At 36.1% G+C, this 16,415-nt stretch overlaps 1 protein-coding gene across 11 annotated transcripts in view; it reads right to left on the bottom strand.

Annotated features, from left to right (window-relative positions):
- Positions 1-16,415, bottom strand: part of PTPN4 (protein tyrosine phosphatase non-receptor type 4) — a 129,277-nt gene that overhangs the window by 17,250 nt on the left and 95,612 nt on the right. For all 11 annotated transcript variants that reach the window (XR_014884253.1, XM_085227541.1, XM_085227537.1 and 8 more), the window contains 5 exons: positions 9,734-9,868; positions 8,670-8,828; positions 3,709-3,868; positions 678-761; positions 532-588 (listed from right to left, as the gene is read on the bottom strand). Coding sequence is in view for 10 of the 11 variants with exons in the window: in XM_085227541.1 (XP_085083667.1) it covers positions 532-588; positions 678-761; positions 3,709-3,868; positions 8,670-8,828; positions 9,734-9,868 (595 nt within the window). In the remaining variant the exon portion in view is untranslated. The remainder of the gene's footprint in view (positions 1-531; positions 589-677; positions 762-3,708; positions 3,869-8,669; positions 8,829-9,733; positions 9,869-16,415) is intronic.

Raw genomic sequence — 16,415 nt, 5'->3', positions numbered from 1 at the left:
TTTTTTAAAATGTTAGCAAAGAGATGGTCAGCTTTACTCTAAAAGGCATAAGCAGAGCTGGCTTCAATCAGCTGAATACCAGATCAGTATTTCTGGCAATCAACTTGACAGAACATTGTGCCTACTTTGAAGGACACTACTGATTGTCACCAGTAACAACAGTCAGACCTGATGAATGATTGATGATGCCCAATTTTAAGCTAAGTCATGGTTTTATTCAGCACTGTCACTTGAATAAGAGGTGTCTGCGTTTGCTGTTTTAGTTATTTTTAACAGAGAAGTCCACATGTAATTCCTATGGAATTATATTAATGACTATACTAAAAATCGGCAAGCATAGGCATTTTTAGGATGACAGCAATGCATACTGAACATCTGCAGATCCAATTTTCTGGCAGCAAAATAAGCAATTTTTCTGAGGATTAAAGAATTTTTATTTTATATCTTACACAGACCTAAGAAATAACTACCAGTTTTGAGCACATACTTCAAAGACAAACATAACAACTAGTTTGAATTTCGGTAACTTACGGGTGTTCCTGGAGCTACCCTGGACACTATTACTGGCATCTTCTGATCATATCCACCCTTTAAAAACAAATTTCACTTTGTCACAAATCATAAAAGAAATCAGAAAATGAACTTAAGAAACACAAAACAGAAATAGGTGACTGTACCTTTACATTGAAGCCAAACCTTCCGTTTTCATCTGGTTTCATTCTGATCATAACAAGATTGTCATGGGGAACACCACCATTGGGCTAGTAAAAGCAAACAACATAGATATCTATTACTACGTTCTGTGTTCAAAGGTAGCATAGTCTTCGAGGATACTGTATAGAATAATTTTTCCTATTTTGCATAAAGTAATTGCTATTAGACACTTGAGAAAACATCAAATAACACAAATACCTTGCTTGAGTTTTGCATAAAAAGAAAAAAGAATTATACACCTGAAATCTTGGACACAAATTACAAGTCTGTTCTGTCAAAGCAAACTCAAATAAGAATAATAATAGAACAAACAGGCTTCAAACAGTCCTAAGAAAAACAAATTACTAAGTGGAAATAATTTAAATTCATTTAAATTACTTAAATGAATCTTAAGACAGCAGAGAAAAGCCTGTAGTAAAAATGTGATATATTATTACAAAAAAGAGAGAAGAAAATTGAGGTGTTTTTTTTTCCCCCCCTAACAACAGCAATATGATGGTAGTAAGCAGGAATAATTTCAGAAACAAATCTTGGTTCTATATCCCCTGTCCTATTTCTTCCACAGTGCAGTATTAGTTTTGTCAACCTCTGGCAACTTGAGTAGGGTTTTTTGGTTATTTTATCAGAAAAACCTTGTCATGGGATCCACTAATATACTGGGGATGCTACTTGCATAACTTGGCAAAATCAAATTATTGTCATTGAAATTATTCTTAGTTTGTTCCACATTACTATTTATTTCACAAGCTGAATACCACCCAGTATTTTTAATAATACTTCATCATCCAAACCATGAAGACACTGGTTTGGACTAGATGATCTTGTAGGTCCTTCCCAACCTTGTGATTCTGATTCTATGACATATAAGCTTCATTGACATTTAACAGCATCGACTACACAAAGTATAAGATTCATATTCAGGGAGGAAGAAAAATCATCAATTTATTAAAGGAAAGCAAGTATTCCTAAATGGTATAAAAGTTCAAAACAACAACAACAACAAAAACGACTTGGTTTCACATATTTTGTGCTTTTAATTAAAGTAAAACCACTCCACACCTTCCTCTAACACATTCGTAGCAATGAAAAGATACAAATTTGGGGAATGAAAGTAGCAGCCTAAGATATGTTGATGAGAAGGTTATTGTTCATTCTGCACAAGAACCAAGGTGTGGCAAGATTTGTGCCATTCCATTCCTCAGATTAAAAAAAAATAATTACTTCCCACTTTAACAAGCAATTTTGTGGAGCATTTTATAATGAAAAATCCAGAGAGAAAACTACATATCATCATTAACTTGTCTAATTGAAAAGACTCCTGACCACACCTGTTTGAAAACATGTCTGCATATTCTCAGACTGGATACTTAAGGACTGCTGGTAGAAGAAAAAGCTGCCATTTCCATACCTATCCTGCTAAAGTATGGACTCTCCCTATTTAAATAGGCAAAGGAAATCAGACAGTTTAATGAAGTCAAAATGGTGAGGATTATCCTTGAGATATTTGAGATGGAGCAACAGAAGAGATTTCAGTGGTACAGGAACCTGAGGTGCATTCTGGATAGAAAAAAACCCCACACTCTAAATCCTAAATTTCTAATTTCACAAAATGCAAGAGTCATGCTACGTTCTTCTTTCTCTAGGACCCAAAACAAAAAGCAGTCAGACTAAAATATATCTTCAACTACAAGATATGCCTTAAGAAGAGCAACAGGAATGTAACTGGTTGGCCCTTAGCAAACAATCACAGTGACAAGGCACACGGAAAAAGCAATCTCATTCTGCAAAACCAACACAGCTGTGTGAGAACTAAAGGGAGTTCCAAAAAAAACCAAAAACCACACTATTGAAAGTTATTTTTGTCAATTTGGTGCAGATAACTGAATACCAGATGACTTGATGAGTAGTTGTTTTTCAAAACACAACTTCACTATGACTCAGGTAAGCATGAAAAGGAAACGAAGTTATTAGAAACTATTTCATGATTTAATTAAAGCAAACTTTTCATGGCATTCCAAAAATGCTCATAACTTTTAAGTTTCACTTCTGTGTGTTTTATTAAAACTCCAGCTATGAAATTAAGTATGGATTTTGTGGGAATCTTAACTTTATAACAAGGCCTGAAAGAACATCCTAGGGTTGAAGTTCACAATATAATATAAAACTAACTAAAGGCATTTCTAAAATATCAATTTTGAGAGCTGGCATAATTGCACTTAAGGTTGAAACTGTTTATGAAGTATTTATTACATCTGAATGCTAAACTTATGCTGCAAAATGCTTCTTGTCCCATATCAGCGTAAAAAAAACAAAAGCCACTTGTAAACTTTTGTTAGGACAAAAAAAAAATTTAAAGCACAGAAATGGTTCAGACAGATTATAATCAACTGACCATTTTAGTCATCTAACACATGCCCAAGAAAAAAAAATTTGTGTAGATCTTCACATTCCTTGCCCTTAGAGCCTTGGTAATGTATTCCTTTCTTGTAAATCCTGATCAGATATACTACCACAGACTCAGAAATCCTCTCCTAACTACTCTAGAAGCTGGTAGGAAGTTCTAGTGTCAGCTTTTTGATAAAAGCTAGATTAAATAATTTTTCAAACTAGCAGTAGTTCAGTTCAGTTCAGTGTCTTCTTTAAAACTGACAGTAAATGACTTTCCAAATAAATCAAATAATAGAAGCATTTACAAGTGGAGAAAATTTGAGTATTATAATAAAGACTAAAATGTTTTGCAAACCTATCCTGTGTAGTCATTTGGTGACAAAAGACAAAGAACCACTCCAGTAGGTGGAAAATGGTAGCAGCTAGCAAAGAGATGGTACATAAAATGGGGCTTGGAACTTCCAATCTAAGCCATTCTTCACCTCTATGAAATGCTGCAATGTAATGCACAAATGTGGCACATCCCTGAAATCAGAATCAAGCTTACAAGGAGTAGAATCATTCAGACAAAAAGCAGAATAACTGAACTGGATCTAAAAAACTTACTGTGGACTTTTCAGGAGATGCAGGAACATCAAATGTTTCATTGATGTGGTTATCCAGTTCTTGCTGTGAGTGTGAATGATGAATTTGGTTCCAACTGTTCTTTTTAAATTGTTTGGGTGGTAATGCAGGAGGTTGCCCATCTATAGGAGTTTCTTGAGATCTAAACACCAAAATATAGAAAGTACGAAGTGGAACAATTATTAGACACCGACAATGCTCTAAGGATTCCAAGTAAACAAAACAAACTGCTTGGAGAAACTACGAGTTGGAGACCTGAAAATATATGTATGTTTTTAGAATCTCAAAAAATCTGCTGCTGTAGTAGAATAGATTGGAAGTGTAGGTTTAGCAACGTTAGTAATTTTTTTTCTTGAAAAGCAAGTGTAAGTAAGTGAACCAGTAAGTTTCATTTTTATGTGGCTGTTGTTGTTTTTTTTTTTTTAAAAAAACTGAGGTCCTAGCACCTTTTGTATTTACCAACGATAAAATCCACTGCATTTATGCTGTACGCTCCAGCTAAAAAATACGTATCTAAAATACATAACACTTAAAGTATTTTCCCCAATAAGAATTTTTTTCCCCACAATTTAATAACTGAAATTTACATCTTAAAAACAGACAACAGCATTAGAAAGAAGTGCTCCCATGATAGTTTTTGGCTGTTGATCTAGAAATACAAGTGACAATTCAAAACAATTCAATTGTCCACCTACAGTTTTTTGAAAGACTGACTAAAAATGACAGTGTTAAGTTTTTCCATTTAAAATTACATATACACACATATTTTATGGAATAGTTGGTTTTACTCCTTTCTTGAACACATTCCCCTTTAAAACATGTGCAGTATTTTAATATTTGTAAGAACTGTATTTGTAGCATGCATTTTTCAGATGTTTTAACATCATTACTGAAGATGAAATGGCAGAAACTTTATTCCTTTTTAGCTCTGCAAGCACTGTACTGTAGATTAGCAAAAAAGTCCTGTGTTTACATGCAATATGGATAATTTCCTTTCTTAGTCCCTTTGAAATAAAAGCTTAACTGTATAATTTGCATTACGTGAATTTATGATTCATCTTTCATTACGTGGCACTGTACATTTTTAGAGGCTCAAAAGGGCAGTTAGCACATAGCTCCCATTAACCTCGTCTGAATGCCAGTTTCTAACTACCAACACGGATACATGCCTTCCTCCCCATGAACCACATTAAAAGATATTATTAAGTAATTTCACTACTTAGGACAACAGCCCACTGATACTAGTGGCAAATCCAAAAACCTCAAGGAATGAAGTTACAGGTTACAGCTAAACCTATGAGAACGCTACCACCAGAAGTGGGTGCTGCTCTTCTTCCATCTGCTCCTCATGCCCCCTTCCCTGAATTGCTCCAGTGCTCCTCCTTCAGCCAAACAAGCAGAAACAGTGACTTTTTGGACAAGCTTGGGTAGCTTGCTGCTGGTTCAACAAGGTGACTAACCTCCGGGTGGAAGGAAGGAATGACATTCCTGCAGGCCAGACATAGGACACTGTTCCTTCCTCAGCAGCAAGCTGTAGCACTGACTCATACCTGAGAGCCCTGTCCTGTGAGGAGTGCTACCTTAGTTACTTCTGGGCTTGCTGCAGTAAACTGATAGCAGAGGGAGACTCATTAGAAGAGAGTACAGCATTTCAAGTTGCTGCAAGTAGTAAAACCTAAGGCAGAAATGCATGAAATTCCATGCTGCAGAATGCAAGCACTATTAAAAAACAAAACAAAACCAAACCACATTCATTTTCCATTTCACTTGTTAAAAATTTAGGCTGTTTTTTAGAAAACAAAAATACTGATAGGGTTCTTTTGGAAACAAATCCTAATATTGTCTTAGGTGTTTTTGCTTAACCTCAACTTTTAGAAAATAAATGTATTTTGCAACACAACTATCTTGGGGAATTGACTAAGAAGTTGCCTTTTTTCCTCAGAATAAGTAGCTTTTCTAAAGATAGTTTATTGGAAAGAGAAAAATATGATTGTCAACATCTGCAAAATGAATTTTTCAAGGCTGCTATAAATTACTTAGACATTCACTTGCAAAGGTCACCCAGAGCTTTTCAGCTGCCTGTGTATTTACACATTCAGGTCCAGGCGGCACAGGTTATTCATCCTTTTCAAGACAAGGGCAACACAGTTACATATCTGCCTGAAAACAATTACTCCTGAGAGTTCTAAACGGAATGAAAGAGGAAAACCTTTGTAAAGACACAAAAGAGTCCAGATAAAAGTAAAAGATAGAATCCTATGTTTGACTAGATGCCTGTATGTCAGCAAACACAAATAAATTCCCAAAGAAAATACAAACTTATAGAAAAGATTGGAAAAAGTTACTCAGATGAGCATTTTAGTAGGAGCAAGACAAGCGCTGTAATGTATTAGCATAATGAATTGTGAGACCTAACAATCAAGCCTTGGGCAAAAACTTCATTGCTTTGTGTTTGCCCAGTCAGCTTTGAATCTCCTTATGAATGCTCAGACAATGGCCATGAAAGCAGCCTGCTTGGCAGGCAAAGGAGCTCTCTGTTACTGCATTCATCCATTTACATAATAATACAATAACCCATAAAACCTCACACTGACAACCTCTGTGTATTTTGGTTACAGATATCCGGTCTGACCTTTCAATATATTAAACAAACACTTCGTACCCATACTCATAAGGTTATTAAACTATATATCATGCACCTTTCAAAGTTAAGGTTATAATTAACTCAGTGTGCTATGAGCAAAGATCTCAGTTGAGTTCTGAATAACACATGCAGTTGAAGACAAAAAGCAGAATTAAAGACTGGATTATCTAAGCAAAAGTCTCCTAGTACTCACTGGAGCTCTAATTTCTTTTGCTATATTGACTCCAAATTTCATGAGATCACTGCATTGAAAGTCAGGTTAGCTCCTCTTTCCTTCTTTTGTATATAAATTTGACGTATGAATTCCTAACAACTTAGCAGATGCACTACTTGAACTTTCTAACTCAGAAGGGCCAAAATGTTTAAGTAGCCGATTTTTGGATGCTGAAACAATATCATTTTTAATTATACGGTTAATATACATTTCATTACTCTACTACTTTTATTCATAAATATAAAAGCTTTAATCAACACCTGAAACTTTCAGAACACTCTTTGAGGATTCGTATTTTGACAGTCAATATCCTTATTCTAAAAAATACCTCATGCTAAGTAATTACAGTGGGAGATTCAATTCCACTTTTGAACTTTTGAATAGAAAAAGCAATACTTTTTTCTATTAGGGAATAAAAAAGAGCAAACCATGAAAAAGAACACCCATAGCTGCATAACTAATTTGCAAAAACACTTCCTCTCTTTTTAAGACTCATTTCTATGGTGACTCGCACAAGAAGTCAGGTATTAAATTAACAAATCCAAAGGACATTCAGGAGCACATTCTAGAACTTAATTTAGAATAAAGGCATATGAATAAAGGAGCATTTTGGAATTTTGCTTGTTTTGCTGTGTAACTCTATCACTCAAGATTTTCTCTTAACTAAATTGATTGTCTTAGAAGGGAATGGACAAGACAGCATGGATTCAGTCAGCCAAATTCAAGCATGAAACAAGATTTAGAAGTGTTCCAGTTTTTAAGACTCCCTCGTCACACAAGCAGGTTTCAAAACCCCACCAAGAAAGGGCAAATTTATGTTATTAGGCTAGAATATTTTTTCTACAGCAAACAAATGATGGTCAAAGTCATAATTGTTGCACCTTATTAAAAAAAAAAGTCTTATTTTACAAAACCTTAATGAAATTTTTATTCTACCCCCTCCCCAGTTATGCATAGCTGTTGAAAAGGAAGGTATGGTCCACTGAAGGTTCTAAAAGCCCTGAATACATTCCCAGATTCTTTTTTACTGAGATACACCAGTTTTCTTTTATAAAAAAAAAAAAAAAAAAAATACGTAATTGTGCATGCATTGGTTTGTACTTCTCAAATGGATTTTAAACAATTTGCATAACATACTTTCTTACAGAGATTCTACAAAATTAGAAAGATAAACTTAGAATTATATGCATATATACATATAAGACACAGCAGCAGTGTTCATATGGTCTGCAGCACACAGCTCTTTTCCCCAATTCGTCTCTCCTTCCTAGCTTTTTCTGAGTATTTCAAACCTTTGAGCAACTTTTCTTTGTTTGCTTGAAAAATATTGTTTCCCACAAGATTCCTTTCCTTTAAGTCTTTTTTTTTTTTTTTTTTCTTAAATGAACAAAAACTTTTATTTGTAACCTGGTATAATAATTAATTTTCATTACAATTTTATAGTCAGTTCGATGACAACTTTTCCATCAAGAAAAGCTGTTGCATGAAAAAGGAAGATCTAAATTACAGTTCTGAATTTAACATACAATTCTTCATTTTGATAATTACTAATTGGTGCATACTCAGCTTACCAGGAAAGAACAGACAACAGTGCAATCTTAAAAACAAACAGATATTCTGTAGCAATAGGCAATACAACATCATATATTACAAACAGTGTAACAAAGTATACTGAGATCCTCTGAAGGCTGGGGTGCTAACGTCCCATTCCGGCTAACTTGCAAAGCTCAGACTTCTATGCCTTGACAAAACGAGATTTCCAAACTCTTGGGAATTCAAAACTTGTATCATAGAAAAACATACTACAGGTTCTACCAAACCAACTTTTACATCCAAATCCAAACACTGATACACTGATTACAGCAAGGACAAAAGTATGGCAAGGGGAAGGGTATGACAACCCTACATCAGCAATACATCAGATAGAGGTCTGCACTCCTGTATCGTTTCATTTTTAACATTTTTAACACCAACAGTCCCTAACAACAGGCAGCTTTTTTATCAGATTTTCTGTCACTCCCCCAACCCAAATGTTTAAAACTAAACTCCTTATGGCAAAGACCCATGGCAACCAATAGAACTTACGGTGATGATTCCAGTATTATGCTGTTAGCCTGGGTGGAAGATGGAGATCGGTGGTTCACAAACACTTCACTTGGTGAAGTGTGAACTACATGGTCCACTAAATGTCCAACCGAGGAGGGTCGTAACCGAGCTCCTTCTTGAGTGAAGGCGGAGTTGCGACTAAAAGGGAAAACACAATAGTGCAATGTGCAAATAATTTAATTATTAACCTACACTTCTTACATCAATACAAAAGAATAAGTTAGGGGAAGCTAGAGTAACACTTTTTCTTCTCGGTGTGAGCTCAGTTCATATACATAATTCTATGAAATAACTTCATGTTTCAAAGAAAAAACACCGAAACATTTATGTTGTCAGTTAAAATACTATGCTTCATAACTTTCTTGTTGGAAGTGTTTAAAAATTATTGCCATAAATTCTACTAAATGGCTTTGAAAGATAATGCTTACAATGAACAGGCTACAGGACAGACAGTCCACTCAGTGAGAGTTCACTAAGTTCTTTCATTAAAAGGAACATTTCATTACCTCCACTTGCTACTAGAAAGAATCATAAGCATTGTATTTTTTATACACATAAATACATGGTTATTTTCCAAAAGAAATATGGATTTTTCCTGAACACAAGCCAGAAAACTTTAACATGTGAGAAGTGAGCTTTGAAAGGAATAAAAGGGGAAAAACTGATAGAAATAGATCCGCGAGTATATCTGATCAAGTCGTTTCCCCAAAAACTTTACAAGCCCAATTACTTCTAAAATATAGTACAGATTTCATTATTTTTTTCCTTAGCCCAATGAATAATTTGGTTTTAACTATGCTTGATAAAACTCAAGCTCTCTGAGTAGCATGCTATCCTTTACACTTTTTATAGGTTGAGTGAAAAGGACTTGAAATTCACCTCACAGACAGTTCCCATGTAGAGTTAAATGTTCCAAAGAGCTATTCAGCACACAGTTTTGTGAAGTTCTTTTAATCTCCATAAAGCATTCCTCTCATTACATAAGTGTGTCTCTCACTTCAGAGGAAGACATCACTTCCAGGGAGAGATGTGATGTTACTTACTGATTTGGGGTTCCAGGTGGAGACCGTGATGGTAGGCTTTGGGTTTCTAACCTATCATCAGACAGTGAGTTCCTACTCACTACTTCCCAGTCCATCCCACTCATTAATTTCCGTGCCAAGGGTTTACTAGGGGATCTTGGAAGAAAAAAGAAAAATGATCGATCAGAAATTGTAAGATGTGAGAACATGATTATATAAATTCCCCCCCAGTGAAACTCTGGATATTCAATCACAGGAAACCAAAACTATATGGAAGAAAGGAAAAGTAATAATACAAAACTATATTTAGATATATGCAGTGCTTTATTTTCCTCAATATTGTTTTCACTTTGTCTACTTTGTACAAGAACATCAGTGAAATAGTCACACAATACTGCTGGCTAGGAGGAAGGTAGGCAAGGTGTTAAAACTTTACCAGCCAATTCCAGTGCCTCAAAGAGAATCTGACACAAAATATTCACTGAAAGATATGAACATGAGAAGTGGAAAAGCTCTAAGTAACAAAACTGTTCATTCATCTCAGAAAAATGAAATAGTGGAAATATCTGTCCAAAAACAAAAACCTCCCAATGACCATAAAGAACAGAAAGCAGGGCAATCATCAACACAGTAACCAAGCTGCTGGGCTTTGCCCATTGCTCAAGGTTTTTCATCTAGGTGACAACTCTTCTTTCCAGAATGAGCTATGACAACAATAAAGCAGATATAATCATCCTCTTTCAAGTTGTTTCCAGGCAACTTTTAGACTCTGTTTGGCTATATATCAGGAACATCCTTCAGGTTAAAGGTTGTTATCCCACAGCTTCCTGGAAGAAAGCAAACCTTTTCTCATTCTCTGATCATACTAGAACACACACTCTCCCTTCTTCTGCTGCTCCTTACATTTCCTGAGCGCAAATGAGACCATACGTGCAACACCTCATGAAATAGAACACCTTCCATTTATACTAGGCACTGCCAAAGGCACTGCCAAATGAATCATCCAATAATTGTGGCTGCCTTTTTCTTACTGGCATCACATTTGATGGTTTAGTGATCTTGTAACTAAACTGATATCTGAATTCTTGAGCCAACACCAAAAATTCTTTTAAGCAATCCATAAATACATGTCCTTGCATTTACTTCTATTGCTCTGATAGTTCTATGCAACTCAGTTTCTTAACTATTATCCAAATTCCTTTTATTCAAAATATTCCTCAATTTCACGAATGGAAAAGGGGGAGGAATAATTGCATGCGGTACAGGTTGGGGGATGAGCTGCTAGAGAGGAGCTCTGCAGAGAGGGACCTGAGCGTCCTGGTGGACGACAGGTTGGCCATGAGCCAGCATTGTGCCCTCGTGGCCAAAAAGGCCAATGGCATTCTGCGGTGCATTAAGAAGAGCGTGTCCAGCAGGTCGAGGGAGGTGATCCTCCCCCTCTACTCTGCCCTGGTAAGGCCTCATCTGGAGTACTGTGTCCAGCTCTGGGCTCCCCAGTACAAAAAAGACAGGGATCTCTTGGAAAGAGTCCAGCGGAGGGCCACAAAGATGGTGAAGGGCCTGGAGCATCTCCCCTATGTGAACTGGGTCTGTTTAGCCTTGAGGAAAGAAGATTGAGGGGAGACCTGATCCAGGTTTATAAACATCTAAGGTGTTGGGGCAGAGTGGCACGGCCAGACTCTTTTCAGCAGTGCATGGAGACAGGACAAGGGGAAACAGCCAGAAACCGGAGCATAGGAAATCCGCACAAACGTGTGCAAGAACTTCTTTTCAGTGAGGGCGATGGAGCACTAGAACAGGCTGCTCAGGGAGGTTGTGGAGTCTCCTTCTCTGGAGATGTTCAAGACCCGCCTGGACACCTACTTGTGTGATCTGGTGTAGGAACCTGCTTTGGCAGGGGGGTTGGACTCAATCTCTGGAGGTCCCTTCCAACCCCTATGATTCTGTGAGTCTTTCATGTTGTGATCATTTCATTCACCTTTATATATTTATATCACCACATTTTTCTCTACTCTCCAACTCAGCATAATAAGGTGACAACATATTCCTATATCAACATAATGCCGTCCATCATTTATTTCCCCCACTCCATACACCTGTATCAAAAAATAACTTCCGCCTTTCTTGTCCTCTGGATGATAGTAACTGTTCCTCTTTATCTTCATCTTAGCATTATCACCTTTCAGATTTACTGAAAGTGCAAGTCCAGAAAGAAGGAACCTTGAGAAAATGAGGAACTACCAACAAACAAAACTAAATCTTACTGGAAACAAGAACTTCAGTTATGATTACATTTTTACTTCTCACAGAAGTTAAGGTGTTGGCCTGCACTGAATTTAAGTAGACTATCCTCAGAATTACCAAGAGTCTAAAGCAAAAAGCTACCAAATATCACGTTGAATAATCTAGCTTCACATACAGAAACACACATCTTATTAATGCCAACACTGTTTGGAACTAGAGCAGTAGACATTTGGGTGTGAAGAGTTCTTAAGGATTTGTTCTGTTTTTAATATTATTTTATACCTTCCCTCTGCCCCCATGCAGCTCTGAATATGTACTGCATACTGTTTTGCTGCTCAGAAGACATGGTAAATAACAGCTGACCAACTTCAGAGAGTTAAGCAACATAGGCTGTTCTAAATCCTTCTGAGTTAGGCCTTATTACATCTTAAAAAAAAAACAACACCTAGTAGTACGTTGATAATTGAAAACAGAAACTATTTATTTCCCGGGAAATAAGACATTCAGATTCTTTGAATGCATCACAGTACTTAAGCAATATTAATTTGATCCAGAAGTAATTAGTTCAACATCAAGCCAATTAAACCAACATTCTCATTTACATAATTCGCTCCAAACGTGAGCAACTCAAACCACTTTCAAAATCTGAACAGTTAAAACAAAACAAAGCCAGCAAAATTGAAAGTCATATCTAATATTATCCGTTCATTAATCTTTTACTAATCAAAGACTATAATTAGCTAGACTTTTGCAAAGTATGTCTGTAGCCAGCACACTAGCACCAAAAGACAGCTCCACCAGCTCTACTAAGATGTAAATTCTACGGATTAGAGAACTGTCAAAGGGAAAATGCAGACGAACATAATGTAACTAAGTAAACCCAGGGCTGAAAATACAGTATTTTCTGACAGACATGTAAAGGCACTTATGGAACCTTATTCATCTCCAGTGAAAAAAAAAAACAAAACAGTGGACTACAGGGAATTTTTGTGTTGCTTTTGTTTTGATTTTGTTTCTAAGTGCACACACACATTGAAAGGCACTTTGATTTCCTGAATAATATAGAAAATAAACTATGAAGAAAGAAATAGAAGCATGGGGACAAGGAAGAAATGTGTTTTCCCCAAAAACGTAATTTCTGACTGCTTCAAAAACAACTCACTCCACTGTACCTTCAGTCTGTAACTACAAGCTGAATAAACTTCCTCAATCAATGCAAAAAACAAGCACACATTTGAAATGAGAAAAGCATCGCTTGCGTATCAATTCAACCCAATGTTAGGAAAACTCACCTTTTACTGTGCGTAGGGTCTGATCTTTCAGAAATTAAATCAATACCATGACAAACAACTGCAATTTATCAGCAAAGGTTCGTTTCAATTATTTTATTAACAGCTCAAACCTCAGAGTCCCACCCACTCATGTTTGTTGCCTCTATTTCCTGTCTTTGCAGAAATTTCAAAGAAAAAGTTACCACAGTGCAGCACTAAATTTCTCAGTGCTGCAGCTTTTTCATACTAGTTCCCTTACTAATACTTAGAAATCTAACAATAAGTTTTGAGGTTTTTTAATTAACACTTAAGATACGTTGCAAAATATTCCTGCAAATTTCTCTTCTATTACTCATTCCTTACAATATTCCAATAATTTCCTTAAAACACTGTGCAGATCAGGAGATGGGAGAACGGAAAGAAGCCAGAAGAAAACTTTTGAAATGCCTTAATAAGCTTTGAAATTTTAAATTCTGCATGTCTGCTCACTCTGGATGCTTCCACTGAGCCCCATCACAAGTGGCTGCTACTTAGCAGAGAAAGCTGCTTTCTAATTTCGTGTTACTTTTGGTTTATCTACAGAGACACACCTAAAAACATCGGAATACGTCCTGCCTATCTGAGAAGGGACAGAAACAAAAAACTTCACCTGCCCCCCAAAATCAGAAATAGTCTTTGGAGCTGCAATACTACATCAAATACAATAACACAGCAGGTGGGATGAAATTACATAACACAACTAAAAACGCATGACCCAAGTGGCATTGACTAAAGCTAAAGAAATAAACAAAGCTCATGGTTTCAAAGACAAAATTTGGTTCTGGCACCGCTGAAGTGCTAAATTCTCACATGAGGTGGCACAGAGAACGTGATTTGGGGAACACAGGTCAAAGTCTTAAATCATTTCTGTCCCAAAAAGTAATAAGGTGGAGCCACTGCTTTCCTTTGTATTTTGACAAGGATCACAGGGAATGAATTTCTCAGCAAAACTGGTGACTGTAACTTCAGACGAAGAGACTGAAACTACATAAAAATCTGCAGAAATACCACAAAATGATATGCAGTTTAAAGAAAGAGGAATTTAAATGTCCTGAATGATTGGATGGTTGAAACAATTAGATTGAGTTGCTGGAAATAGAGATAGTACATTCATGATAAAGAGTTTAGAAATGCAGACCAACTGAGATGCACACACTACCATACAACACATACCAACAACTCCTCTCATATCCAATAGATCCCATTGGAGCTGAATAAAATCAGAACATTTGCAAGGACCTTTAGACAGAGAGCAATGTTCTTTAAGGAATCACTCAATTCGTGACTTGATTGAACTTTTTCACTTCTATTATCTACTTTCACTTTTATTATGCTCCTGGGAATTCTGATGGGTTTTTATGGATTGCAAACATCCTACAACAAATGAGGCCAAGAAAATAGCTGTAATGGAGATTAAAAAAAATTTCAACAACTGCAACAATAGTCCTCTAAATGCTGCAGTTAGTGCAGCATGAAATTGTGTAGCTGCCTCCAAAAAAAATATTTATCATATCACACACTACTTCCTTTGCAGTAACGGCTCCATTTTAAAATTGATTTTAAAACGTTTTTATGATTAAAAAAAAAAAATAAATCCATGAATACTACATCAGTTAATTTTAATTAAAATCCTGAGATAAGGCTGGCAGCTGCAGGTTAAAAAAGCTTGATTTATTCAAATGGATGTCAGGAAATTTTATTTCCATACCTTGTGCTCTTTCTATTCTGCTGGGTATGCAAAGGCCAGCTGAATGCTGCAATGGCAGTCACCATTTCCCATCTCAGAACAAACAGAATGTTCAAATTACATCTCAGTTTTACTCTAAGCATCATTTTCGTACAACAAAAGAACTTAAAAGTTTGCTTAGAGAGTATTAGCTCAAACAGAGGGAAACAGAGGGTAAACGTAGACAGTTTTAGAAAAAACATCCAGTACTTTTTCTAAAGATCATAACTGATCTGTAATAAGAGCACATCTTCTTATGTGGTAATAATAATTAAAAAAATAATTACTGTTGCTTTTAAGTGGCCACCTCGTTCTTAAAAAAAATTCTGACTACAAAGCTGAGATGCTTATAGTTTCATATCAAAAGGAAAATGACACCAAAAAGAACTTTCAAAACCTTAAGTAACTGAAGCAAGCCTGCTGCTTGAGAGGTTAAAAAGCTGTTCAACGACGCAATTATTTTGAGAAAAACATGCTCAGAATGGAAAAGGGAGGTTCCAGGAACAAAACCCATGTCATACATTTACTTTTCGTATGAATTCAGAGGGGCTGAATGGTATTCCAGCCTGAAACTTAAATGTTTAGTAGACAAGGAATTAAGGATAATGCTTCTCAGCTTAAGCTTTTTGAACCATGCTTTGTTCTACAAACACTTCACATTTCTTGCTCGTTTCATCTTTTAAAATACTAAAAATCTTCATAACTGAAAATTCAGGGAAGACAGGAGGGAAAAGTAGATGATCTATTAAAAGCCTTCCAAAGTTGTATTTGTTACAATACACCATTAAATTCAGTCCACTCCGTGACAGATCCATACATGAATCAGACATTTATCAGTCATCCACTTCACCAATCGGCCCAAAAGGTAACTGTGATGTATTGCTTTATCTAAAAGCAAGTGAAAAGTGCAATTACAGAATACGGGAAAGTCAAGTATTTTATTAAGAAAAAAGACTTGAAAAAACACCATTCGGTTCTAGCCATAGGTTTCAATTTTAACCAGAGTATATATTATAAAAGACAAACAACTCCAGCAGCACTTGTTTAGCTTTGCTTCGAAGGGAAGAGAGTGCCATCTACTGAATAAGAATTTCAAAAATGAAGCAAATGCTCCTCAAAAGCTCTTTTTCATCCCACTTCTCCGCATGAAATTGCCAAGTTTAGAGTGCAGCATATATTACATAGTTTTTAGCTGATTCATAACTGTCCCTTACATAAATATAGAAAAACCTCACGAGTTTGAACTCCAGAGTTCCTAAATGGGTAACCATGTTCAAAGACATTCCTCAGCTCAAAAAAAGTTTAAGCAGATAAAAAGTGCAGAGGATGCTCTCTGCTTGTAAGGCCCCCCCCCCCCCCACCAATATCTACAGCAACAGCATACTAGCAGTCAAATTTTTTCATCATTCCAACACCTTACTGG

The sequence above is a fragment of the Meleagris gallopavo genome, chromosome 7 (genome assembly GCF_905368555.1).
Source record: "Meleagris gallopavo chromosome 7, MGAL_WU_HG_1.1, whole genome shotgun sequence".
Lineage (NCBI taxonomy): Eukaryota > Metazoa > Chordata > Aves > Galliformes > Phasianidae > Meleagris > Meleagris gallopavo.
This window is presented reverse-complemented; position numbering and strand designations above follow the sequence as displayed.